The sequence below is a fragment of the Peromyscus leucopus genome, chromosome 15 (assembly GCF_004664715.2).
Source record: "Peromyscus leucopus breed LL Stock chromosome 15, UCI_PerLeu_2.1, whole genome shotgun sequence".
Lineage (NCBI taxonomy): Eukaryota > Metazoa > Chordata > Mammalia > Rodentia > Cricetidae > Peromyscus > Peromyscus leucopus.
The window spans coordinates 55,859,822-55,871,428 of NC_051076.1; the positions used below are offsets into that span (position 1 = coordinate 55,859,822).

General features: G+C 53.6%; 1 protein-coding gene across 16 annotated transcripts in view; it reads right to left on the reverse strand.

The window, feature by feature from the left end:
• Positions 1-11,265, reverse strand: part of Plekha6 (pleckstrin homology domain containing A6) — a 141,113-nt gene extending 129,848 nt beyond the window's left edge. For 13 of the 16 annotated variants that reach the window (XM_028876573.2, XM_037211414.1, XM_037211413.1 and 10 more), the window contains exons 1-3: positions 11,073-11,180; positions 4,858-4,934; positions 1,306-1,363 (exon numbers count right to left, since the gene is read on the reverse strand). In XM_028876573.2, coding sequence (XP_028732406.1) covers positions 1,306-1,363; positions 4,858-4,934; positions 11,073-11,155 — 218 coding nt within the window. In that variant the 5' untranslated portion in view covers positions 11,156-11,180. Of the gene's footprint in view, positions 1-1,305; positions 1,364-4,857; positions 4,935-11,072 lie in introns of all 16 variants that reach the window. The other 3 variants (XM_037211418.1, XM_037211417.1, XR_005093027.1) reach the window with 2 other exon arrangements.
• Between the last annotated feature and the right edge of the window lie 342 nt (positions 11,266-11,607).

Genomic DNA, 11,607 nt, shown 5'->3' on the forward strand with positions numbered 1-11,607 from the left:
CAGCCATCTGTAACTCTCCTGGGAGATTATCGCCTCTGCACACATGTGGTAGAAACACACACGCAAGCAAAACGCCCATACACATAAAGTAAATAAATAACATATATCTGGTCAATAATTAAGCCGATGTCTGTGCTGGCTGGTTCTGAGGCAGGGACTGAAAAAAAAATGACACCTAGTTGTCCTTAGGGGTGAACATTTTTTTAGTTGTTGTTATCATTATTACTATTATTATTATTATTATGAGTAGGAGGAAGAGTACTGAACCTCACAAATGCTAAACAAGTGTCTACCACGGAGCTGTATCTCCCTAAGTTACCCAGGCTGGCCTAGAACTTAGTATGCAGCCTAGGTGGGCCTTTAATTTGGGATCCGCCTGCCTGTCTCCTGAGTAGCCAGGATTACAGGCCAGCACCACCAGGCCATGATAGGGATGAGGATTTCAAACAAAGGAGGGCTTCCTTCCTCTTTAGAAGTCATGGTTATCTCTGGCAGAGACAGTACCCCTTCTCCAGGGTAGTGGGCACTGGTACTCTTTGGTGGCTGCAGAATACAGGGGTGGTTCGGGCCAGACGCCCACAGGCTTGGGCACAGAGAGTTTCACTTCTGGCAGGAAGCTAGACCTGAGATGTAGAGACAGACAGACAGACACTGAGTTCCAGGAAATGAGTCCAAGTGTGTGGCTGTGGACCTCCAAAACTGGAAGTCGCATCCTCTGCCTGCCTACCTCTAGCCAGGCAGTTCCCAAGGCTTACCCTCAGCCACTCCAGAGTCAAGACTCACTGCTCACATGACCGGGCCAATCCCTTAGAAGAACAAGATCACCTGGTGTCTCAAGGGCCACAGAGGCCCATCCGGAAGAAGAAGAGCAGCTGGGCCTAGCCTTGCCATTGCGAGCCTGTTTCCTCCCAAGAACTGCCCCCCCCCCCCCCCGCATTCCACACCCCACCTCACACCTCAGTGCCCATCTCTGTCCCCTCAGCTCCTGCCTAGTTCGTCTACGACGGTCTCTCCTACACGTGAGACGAGTCAGTCATTCTGCTGGTTCAGCCCAGCCCAGAACTCCGTGACCCCTACCACAGAAACCTTTCTGTAACCGACGCTAGTCACAGGCCAAATGACACATGCCTCTCGGTGTCTCTGGCCACCCACAGACCCGGTGGCTGTACCTAAGGTGATATACCAGATCCTTCAGCCTCCTCCCTCCCTAGGAGGCATCCATGACTAAGACAAAAGCCAGACCAAAAGGTGAGGTTAAAAAAAAAAAAAAAAAAAAAAAAAAAAAAAAGGAAGCGATCTACTCACTTGATGAAGTATACAGCTCCTTCCGGGGTTGAATCCATCTCCCAGCCCTTAGGCAAACCTACAAGGAAGCAAAACCATAACTTGAGAAGTCCGGGAAACAGCTACTCTTCTCTCCCCCGGAGCCTGGGGCCTGGAATGGCAGGAAAACTCCAGAAGAAGGCCCAGTGTCCAAGCAGCCAGTGCACCTTTCACAACTTCCCTTGTCCATTATTTCTAGCATCCAAGCCTTCATCGATGAGGAGAGAGAAGACTGGAGATAGAGGGGTCCTCTGGCAACGAGCTCACGAGAGAGCAAGGCAACAAAACGAACCACTGCTTGACAGAATTTCTCATTTACCCCCCAGACCTGCTCTGAGCATCTGCACTGGGCCAGCTCTAGAGCCAGACCCTGAGACATACAGCAGGGAACCCACAGATGCTTGTCCTGGAAGGTCCTCCGAGTCCTCTGATCCTCTCATCACAGAGGTCAAGGCTGGTGCCAAGAGTGGGTGGCCCCAGGATTCAAAGGTCCTTAGCACCCAAGATCTAACTGGGACACAAGTCTCTGAATCCCAGGCCAGTGTTAGAACCTCCAAACTACTTTGCCACAGGCACTGAGGCCCTGGGAAACAGGTCTCAGGAAACAGAGACTGGCTTTTGAATTTCAATGGCATCTCTGCAAAAAAAAAAAAAAAAAAAAAAAAAAAGTAACCACAGAGAAGCTCAAGAGGCCAATGGCAGAATCACTGAGGAAGGTGACCTTGGCCAGGTGGCACTATGGACACCATCTCCAGAGAGCCTGGTTAGGTCCCGACTCACCTGCTGTCTCAGGGTTACTACAGCTTCGAAGAAACACCATGACCAAAGCTACTCGGGGAGGAAAGGGTTTATTCGGCTTACATTTCCATGTCACTGTTCATCCTCAAAGGAAGTGGAGGCAGGAACTTAAACAGGGCAGAAACCTGGAGGCAGGCGCTGATGCAGAGGCCATGGAGGGCTGCTGCTTACTGGCTTGCTCATCTTGGCTTTCTTACAGAGCCCAAGACCACAAGCCCGGGGATGGCACCGCCCACCATGGGCTGCACGGTCTGACATCAATCACTAATTAAGAAAATGCCCTACAGGCTTGCCTGCAGCCCTATCTTATTTGCAGACATTTTCGTAACTGAGCCTTCCTCCTCTCAGATGACTCCAGCGTGAGTCAAGTTGACATCAGACTAGCCAGCACACTGCTCACGCCACCCAAAGAGACATACTATCCAGGTCCCACCTTCCCAGAACAGAGATTTCCCCCACCCCACAGGAGAGAACCTTGAGAGAATCTACACCAGCCAGGGCCAGTGGTGATCACTCCTCTTACAGGGAGCAGGAGGCCCCTGGCTGACCTATTGGAAAATGGGAGCGGATTCTCTCGGCACTCACTGCTTCTCTCTTGGTCAGTCCAAACGCCTGCCTGGGGCAGGGGGTTTCAAGACACAGCCACCCTGTACTAGTCTGACTCTTGCATTGTCTTGCCACCTGCTTCGGGTGACACACGCAAAGAGCAGGGCCTGAGTCCGGGGGAGTGGCTGGCCCGGCTTAAACCCATCATTTTAGTCCCTTGTGTTTATGAAGGTCCTGTGTTTCCATAATTGCTGGCGTTTCAGCAGAACGAGACGGTGGACTCGGCTCCTGGACCCTCAGGAACGGGCCCAGAGGAATGCCATACCATCTCAGCAGCTGCCACTCGGTGGGGTGTCCCTTCTCAGACACGTGTGGCCCCTCTACGAGTCTATCTAATGTACAGTATGCAAAGTACCGGGTGTCAGACCAAGAGGGAAACTGAGGCCCAGAGAGGTTAGTCAACTTGCTTGAGGTCACACAGGAAGTGTCTGGGCCGGGGTGTGAGTGCTGGTCTGCCACCTCCAAAGCCTACATTGCCTCTGTGTGGCTCCATAAATGCTACTTGTTCCCCTCGGTCCCCGTGGGAGGACGCTCCCATTCAGAAGGGTGTGTGGGTTGGCAGCCTCCCTAAGTAGAGGGATCCCCATTGGGTCAGAATCATAAATAATCCTGCCACTGTGATGTGCTGGGAAAGGGGCCAGGGTGGTTTCTGTCCTCTGCCTTTTCCAGCAACTTCCCTCCACACTGCCCTCTCTGCCCGGGCAACACCAAGAGCGCTTATGTTCCTGTCCAGGCGGAGTGCCCGCTCAGGCAGCTGCCCTCCCAGCAAGCTTCGGGGGCATCTTAACTCCTTCCCAGCCTCGGACAACCAGTCAGGCTGCCACCAACACGGAAAGAATTGTCCCCTGGGCTCTTGAGAACCTTCTAAGTCCGACCTAGGGCGATGCTGCCCTCAGCTAGAGCTGCTGAGGCCTGACACCAGCACAACCAACCAGCAGAAGCAACCAGTGTGGCACGGCGGCGGATGGCCTCACTTCACTTGAGTTCGAGACCGGACAGTGGCAACTGCAACTCCCCACACACACACACCTCTTGGTGCTTGCTACCACTTTGTAAGGTTTATAATCCTCTCCCATTTACACAGATTAGAAACCGAGTCCCAGAGGAGCCAAGCCCCTGCCCACGACCAACTAACGGCAGAGTGCCGCCGCCACCGCCGACGCCGCCGGAACTAGGTCTCTGCACCTCTCAATGTGCCTTTCACCATGACCCCACTTCACTTATTAGCCAGGTGGCCTGGAGCCAAGTAGTTCCTCTCTCTGTCCTCCACTTCCTCCCCTAAAATGCAAAAGTTGCACTCCACGGTCCCTGAAGCCTCCTTCAGCTCTGATTCCCCAGGCAAGATCTAAATAAGTAGGCTCTGGCCAGGTCAAACCCTTGCCAACGAGTCCAGCAGAGCTAGCTGCGCCCTGTGAGTGACGGAGGCTGGTGTCTGGCCAGGTACAGGCCGTAAAGGGCCAGGAGACTCTCCCCCAGTACGGCTCCTGCCCCCCTCCCTTCCGGCCTCTCACCCTAGAGGAAGGCCTCTCATGCGTTTGCAGCCCCCCAGGCCTCCAGGCTCCCTCCTCCTGTAACCCTGGCTGAAATAATTCTCCAGCTGTGTCTTACGTGGCGTTGGCCTGTACACACCCCACCTTTCCCACTAGCCTGGGAGACCCAAGAGGGCAAGGAGGAGACCAAGTGTTAGCCCTGGCCTCTTTCTTCTCAGCTGAAGGAGTTCCACCAGCCACCAAGGGCTATTTGCATTTAAATTGATTGAAATGACTTCCAGTCCACTGTAGACAAACCACATTCCCATTGCTCACCAGCCCACATGGCTAAGGACAGCTGCATGAAGTAGCACAGACGGAAATCAGTCCAACTTAGCATGGAGCACGGTGACTGGGGTCTGCCCAGTCCGGAGCCTCAGGAGAGCAGCAACGTTCAGGTCGATCTGCCCTTTAAGATCTGTAGAAATGCACCCCTTACAGGCGTCCTGTTCTACTCCCCAGGGGCCGTCCGGAGGCTAGGATGAGTATACCACGGCAAAGAGAAGTTAAAGCCAGTCTGGGGCCAAGAGTTCCTGTGACCAGCTCAAGCTGCCGTCTCCTCATTAACTGCCCAGGTTACAAACTGCAGGTGACTCCTTACCTGGGCTGGAATTGTATCCACTCTGGATGGGTGAGTCCGTACCAGGGTGCACCCAGCTGGTTGACTTCTCCTCGTCACTATGGGAGGACCAAAAAGAAGGGTCAGGTCACCAAAGGCTTCCTGGGGCAGCGCTCTCCCCTCCTGAGATGGCCATGCCCACCCTGCCACGCATTTGTCTGTATTCATATCTGCAAAGCCAACCCTGATGCTGCAGAGGTGAGCAGCATCTAATCGTGGCTTTGAAGACTCCACTAGTCCAGCGGGAACACAGACAACACGTAGACATACCGTGAAGCAGCAAGAACACAGACCAGACCCCCGACGGAGGCTGCAGGTGCAGCGCTACCACAATGGACGGAATGCCCCTGCCCTTGCCCAACTCACTGAAGAGGCCACCTGAGAGTGACCACGAGGACCTCTAACAAGCAGTTCCTCAGGTGGCTGAGAGGTGGTCACTGTGAAGATTCCCTGCATTCCCTCCAGGTAAAAAAAATCTCACAGAAAGTTGGGTGTGGCGGCACATGCCTTTAACTCCAACACTTGGAAGGCAGAAGCAGACAACCTCTCGGAGTTGGGGGCCAGCCTGATCTACACATCGAGTGCCAGGCCAGCCAGAGCTACACAGCATTTTGAAATGCTGTTTCAAAAAAAAAAAAAAAAGGGCCGGGCGGCGGTGGCGCACGCCTTTAATCCCAGCAGTTGGGAGGCAGAACCAGGCAGATTTATGTAAGTTCCAGGCCAGTCTGGGTTACAGAGTGAGTTCCAGGACAGGCACCAAAACTACACAGAGAAACCCTGTCTCAAATAAATAAATAAATTTTAATTAAAAATAAATAAATAAATAAATTAGGATTGAGGACAGAGTTATAGCAGAGGACAGAGTCTTGAATGCACAAGGCCCTGGGTTCCACCCCCAATACCAAAAAGGAAAAAAAAAATTGGACAGATTTTGAATCTGAGGTTCAGATAAGTTATGTAACTTGCCCAGGTCACTAGAAAGTGACGGAGCCAGAATTCAGACCTGCCCACTGCCCATGCCCCATGTGTTTCCAGTATCCTACACCCAGTGAGGTGGGCTCCCCAACACTGTCGATCTGAGGGCACAGGAACTCACTCATGGGTTTTTCTCCAACCCCACCACCCAAGGAACACTAATTCTTCCAGATGTGTCCCAACATGAAGCTCCTGCCTGCCAGTCGTGGTCATTTCAGGATGGACAAGGTGGGGGTGAGGGTACTGACATGCATAAAACCCACAGACAGTCTACTCAACTTTTACTGTAGTAAGACTGACGAGAAACTGCATGCGTGCGTGCGTGCGTGTCATAAATTAATGTTCTGATAAATGTGAAGAACACCTTGAAAACTGCCACCAAATCAAGATAATGAACCCCCAACTCTGTGTGCCCCCTTGTGCGTCCTGTCTCCCAGCCCTGTCTACCCTCCTGGGTCTTCCTATCTCTCCCTTTCCTCCCCCTCTCCCCACCCCCAGCCACACCCATGTGCTTTGGACACACACAGAAGGAATCACACAAGCCAGACTTCTCTCTCTCTCTCAACTTCCTTCCCTTTCCCTTTCTTCCACACTGTAGTGTCAGTAATTCACGAAGGGCCCTTTGCCAGTTCATGAAGGGTGAGCCCGTGTGCCCATCCACTCCCGTGAGACGGGCATACAAGTCGTTCTCAGCTTGGGCGCCAACACAAGCAAAGCTGCTGTGAACATCTGTGGGCTCTGAGGGGACATGTGCCCCTTTACTTTTCCTTTTGACTTCATTAACTTTTGTTTTTGTTTTGTTTTGTTTTTCAAGACAGGGTTTCTCTATGTAACAGCCCTAGCTGTCCTGCAACTCACTCTGTAGACCAGGTTGTCCTCGAACTCACAGAGATCTGCCTGCCTCTGCTTCCCGAGTGCTGGGATTATAGGTATGTGCCACCACATCCAGCAACTTCATTAATTTTTCTCTGCAGCTGGACACCTGCTGTACAGAGAGACTCTCCAACTAACCCACCCCTCTATCAAGCAGAGAAGAAACTAAGTCACAATTCTAGTGACCTCTTACACTCCGGAGTCACTGGTAGGAGGTGGCCTCTAACAGTGGGGCCTTGGGTCTGGGTTTGTGCTGGTTAGAAGCCAGAGAAGAAGGCCAGGAATGTTAAGAAGGCGTGAGGGAGCCAGGGTCCTCAGCCTAGGGACGCTCCTCTCCTCTCACACAGTTGCTCTCCCCGGACTTCCGCTCCATCCCCACATCACCTGGATGCCGCAGATCGCCCCATCACAGCATGGCTTTTCCACCACGGCCTTCAGCTCCCTGTCACCTCCCCTTGTCAGCCTGGCTCAGAACAAGGTGGCTGGGGTTTGCCTGGCCTTAGCACTGATGGGGCAGCTAGATCTGGGCTGGCGCCACTACAAAGCCAAGCTCCGGGTAGAACTATGCCCTTCCTCAGGGCTGTCAGTGGGTAGCCACTCTAGTTCTAGGGCCTCCCCCACCAGCCTTGAGCCCCAGCTGGCCTCGCCTACATACCCTACCACACTGCACTCTCTCCATTACTGAAGAACAAGTCAAAACCATCAGGTTCCCCGAATATCTGCCCCGCCTGCAAACATACTCAGTTCCTCGCCTACCCTTTCATTCCTGTTTCTACACTGGAGAAGTGAGTCTTCTCTCCTCTGAGGCTAATACTCTCCGCAGGCTCTCTCCCTACTCTTGCCCACCTTTTATAGCCCCTCATCTACGGAGAGCGCCAGCCTGAATCATGAAGTGCATCTCCCTGTGGCACGCAGCAGCCTCTCCTCGGTCTCAGGTGGGCACAGTTCCCCATTTCCCTCTCACTGACGCCTTCCTCCCCCTTCCACTTCCTCTCTGCACCCTCCTCAATCCAGCATCCCTCCTGGGAGCAAGGCTCTCCCGCTCCCCCTGCTTGCCGGCCTCCTGCTCACCGATGCCCATTATTCTGGTCTCTGTTCCCAGCCTCCCTGAACCCACTCTCCACTAAGGACAGCCCTCCCACACAGCAGCCACTTCCTAACCTCTGGCCCTTTGGGTTTTTCTGCTGTATTGATCTGACTACTATTGATCATTGCTTCCTAATTCCTCCTCAAGCTCTGCATCTTCTCTCTTCTCCAATCCCGGCGTTGCTCACCTCTGACCCCCTTGGTTCCTAATTTCTTCCCAAGCTCTTCTCTCCTTAAAGACTGACACTGCCTGGCTATCTTTCTGTCCCCTCGCTCACACTCTGGGAGGTCCCGCCTCTGCAGGGCAGCTCCTAGAGGACCCTCTTAGCCCAGACTTATCTCAAATGCCAGATAATGCAGCTACACAACCCTATGGGCACACAGGGACCTCAAGTTCACCATTTCACCATTGAACTTATGCCCCCTCAACATACACACGAGCTGGGCTCCTCATCTTCTAGTCTTGATCTCCACCAATCAAGTGAGACATTATGAGGTACCTCTTCCCTTCCCCACATTCAGCCATAGGGACGTTCTTTTTGTTGTTGTTGTTCTTGTTCTTGTTCTTTTTTTCAAGACAGGGCTTCTCTGTGTAGCTTTAGAGCCTGTCCTGGAACTCGCTCTGAAGACCAGGCTGGCCTCAAACTCACAGAGATCTGCCTGGCTCTGCCTCCCAAGTGCTGGGATTAAAGGCATGTGCCATCACCACCCCGCTTTTTAAATGAGTTTATTTTTTTAAATAATTTATTTGTTTTTATTTTAGGCGTATTGGTGTTTTGCCTACATGTATGTCTGTGTGAGGGTGTTAGATCTTGGAGTTACAGACAGTTGTGAACTGCCATGTAGGATGCTGGGCATTGAACCCTGGTCTTCTTTGGAAGAGCAGTCAGTGCTCTTAAGCGCTGAGCCATCTCTCCAGCCCCACACACACACACACACACACACACACACACACACACACACACGGGGGACGACACTCTTAATCCTCTCCGAGAGATGCTCCTCTGATCTCTCACCTTTTCAGCTCCATTCTCCCCGCTTCCACTCAGGCCCAGCAGCTGTCTCAGACTTCCAGCTTGCACAGCAGCGTCCTAGCCATGTTCTATTCTGCAGCACCCCACATACATCTCCCAGCCCTCACAGCTGCCCGAGGGGTCCTCCTGGATGCAGATCCTGCAGTGTCTAGCCCTGGGGTAAAGTCGCCTGCAGCTTTCTGTCTCTTGCAGGATAGAGTCGCAATCCCTTGGCTAACATATTGAGCCTTGCTCGTGCATTCCTGCTTTTCTGTCCTGTTTTCTCTGCACCCCCCGAAGCTGCCCTCCATCTCCACTGTAACCCAAGAGGGTTCTGGGTACCTTTGCCTCCAGCCCACCCTGCCTTTCTTACGAGACCTCCCACTGCCCAAGGCCACTGTACTCTTCCCTTCCTGTTCAGCTTCAGTCTGGCACTTATTCCGAGGATAGCCTCCTCAGTCTCCACCTTAGTTTCCCTCCTGGGTCCCATAGGCAGCAGCATCACACACGTAAATGCCTCCCCGGTATACCATGTTATTCCGAGATCTCTCCACCACCTTACAGGCAAAGCATGTAGCTTATTGTTTTTATTTTTGTATTGGTGGAAAGGGTAAAAAGCTCCATGTGAGACTGTGCAATTAAAGGGAAGACTGGGAGGAAATTGGGAGGCCGACTCGGGGTCACCACATCAGGAGCTCTTAAGGATTCAGCCCATTGGGCTGTCTCTGCTCAGAATAGAAAGAAGGGTGGGATGGGGAACGGACGACTCAGGGATCAGTCTTTGGGTTTTTTTTGTTTTGTTTTGTTTTGTTTTGTTTTTGAGACAGTCTTACTATGTAATCTTGGCTGGCCTGCAACTCAGAGCTCCCCTTACCTCTGCCACCAGAGTGCTGGGATCCAAGGTGTGCGCCACCACACCCAGCCCTGAATGAGTCTTTTCAGTAAGCTCCCCGGATGATTTCTTAGTTTGTTTGTTTGTTTGTTTGTTTGTTTGTTTGTTTGTTTGTTTTGAGGTGGAGGCCCTGCTTGCTCTCAAACTCTTAGGTCAAGTGATCCCCCTGCCTCAGCCTCCTTAGTAGCTGGGACCACAGGCACACTCTACCACACTTCACCTAGACGGTTCTTAGAGGTTTTGCAGGTTCAAGCCACTGAGGAAAGCGGCCCTCTTTTCAATCCTGGAGTTCTGTTATGGAGGATCCCTAAGCCAGGGCCAAGAACTTTTGTGAAATGACTGCTAAGATAGTATAATTCAGCATCAATTACGATAAACAGTGGTGATAACGACAAAAGAAAGTGCTAAGCCAGTGTGGAAACAGAAACCCCAAACAGCAACCGTGGATGCGGCAGCCCCTGGAAAAGAGAAAGTGGGCTCAGGCTGTTCCTGCGCCGAGGGGTCCTGCCGGTCCTACCTCAGACGGATACTGTGCATCTCTCCAGACCGTCAGAGGTCCTGTGCTAACCATGCGGGGGCTGCCCCTGTGTTCCCTTCAGCCCTGATGTTCTCTGAGTGGCTATCTTGAGGAAGAAGAAGCTTGTCAAGTGTGGGAACAGTCCAAACTGCGGTGCTCTCCACACTTGCTATATATCATGGGGAGATTTCTTGCCTGGCAAAGGATGACTGTTAGAGAAGCCAGCCAGAAAAGGGGCCAAACAGGGCCACTTTGCTATAATGAGATTATGCCACAGCCATTTGGTTTATGAAATTAATAGAATGGTGCTAATTTATCACTGAGAGCAGCAAAGAATGCTCCAAGCCTCGGGCTCCTGCCTCCTGACCACAGACCCAGGGAAGCAGCAGGCAGGGGGAGGAGCTGCCGTGCCGAGGGCTGGAGTCTTGCAGAGAGCAGGTGGCAGAGGCAGGGGCGCCTAATACGCTGTCATTTTGCCCAAGTCTGGAGGAAAGAAGTCGCCTAGCTTCCTTTTAGTGTAGGGAGCTGGAAGGACTCCTGCTGCGGGGTGCGGCGGTCAGGGGAAGAGGCTCAAGGCCGCCTGCCCTGCCTCTCTCCGGCTCAGGGAAGGAAGCCTGTGAGCCTTAGCTGGACTTTGACCCATTGAGGAAAAGGCGGGAGTCACATTCAAACAGGTATCTTGATAAACTTATTAGTCACCCCCACTCCCTCCACCACCACCACCACCACCACCACCCCAGCCTGACCCCCAACCCTGCCACCGTTCAAGTCCGACAACTTTTAAAGAAAAAGTGGAAAGGGGTGGGGGGTCGGGGGGGAGGCGAGAAAGAGCACTACATACTTGATGAAGAAGATTCTCCCGCCGCGGTCCACTCCGTAGGTCCATCGGCCTGGCAGGTCCAGCCAGTCGATCTCATCGGCCATCTCGGTGTCCTCGCAGCCCCTCTGGCTCTCCGCGCCCGCCCCCCGCGCCAGGCTGGCGCCCCCCACTTTCTGCGCCTCCTAGAGGCGGCGATGGGGGAGGGGGCCCGGTGTGGTCCGGGCGCACCTCCCGGTCCGCGGGCGATGACTCCGGCCTCCCGCGGAAGGCGAGCTGGCCGCCAAGCCGGGGACGGGCGGGCACTTAACCCTGGCGGGGCCCGGCCCCAGACACCTCCTGCCTCCTCTCGCGCCCCGGAGCTCCGCTTCAGACCGGCTCCTGAAGTTCAGTGCTGGGCAATTAGCGCGGTGAGTAATTAGGAGGCTCCTGCCGCCGCGGCTGCTAACGGGCAGCGCCGGCCTCCGTCCGCTCCCGCCAGCCGGCGCGCCGCCGCCGGGGAGAGGCTCTGCCCCGGAGCCCGCAGGTTGCGCCGAGGTGCGCCCCGGCTCGCCGCTCC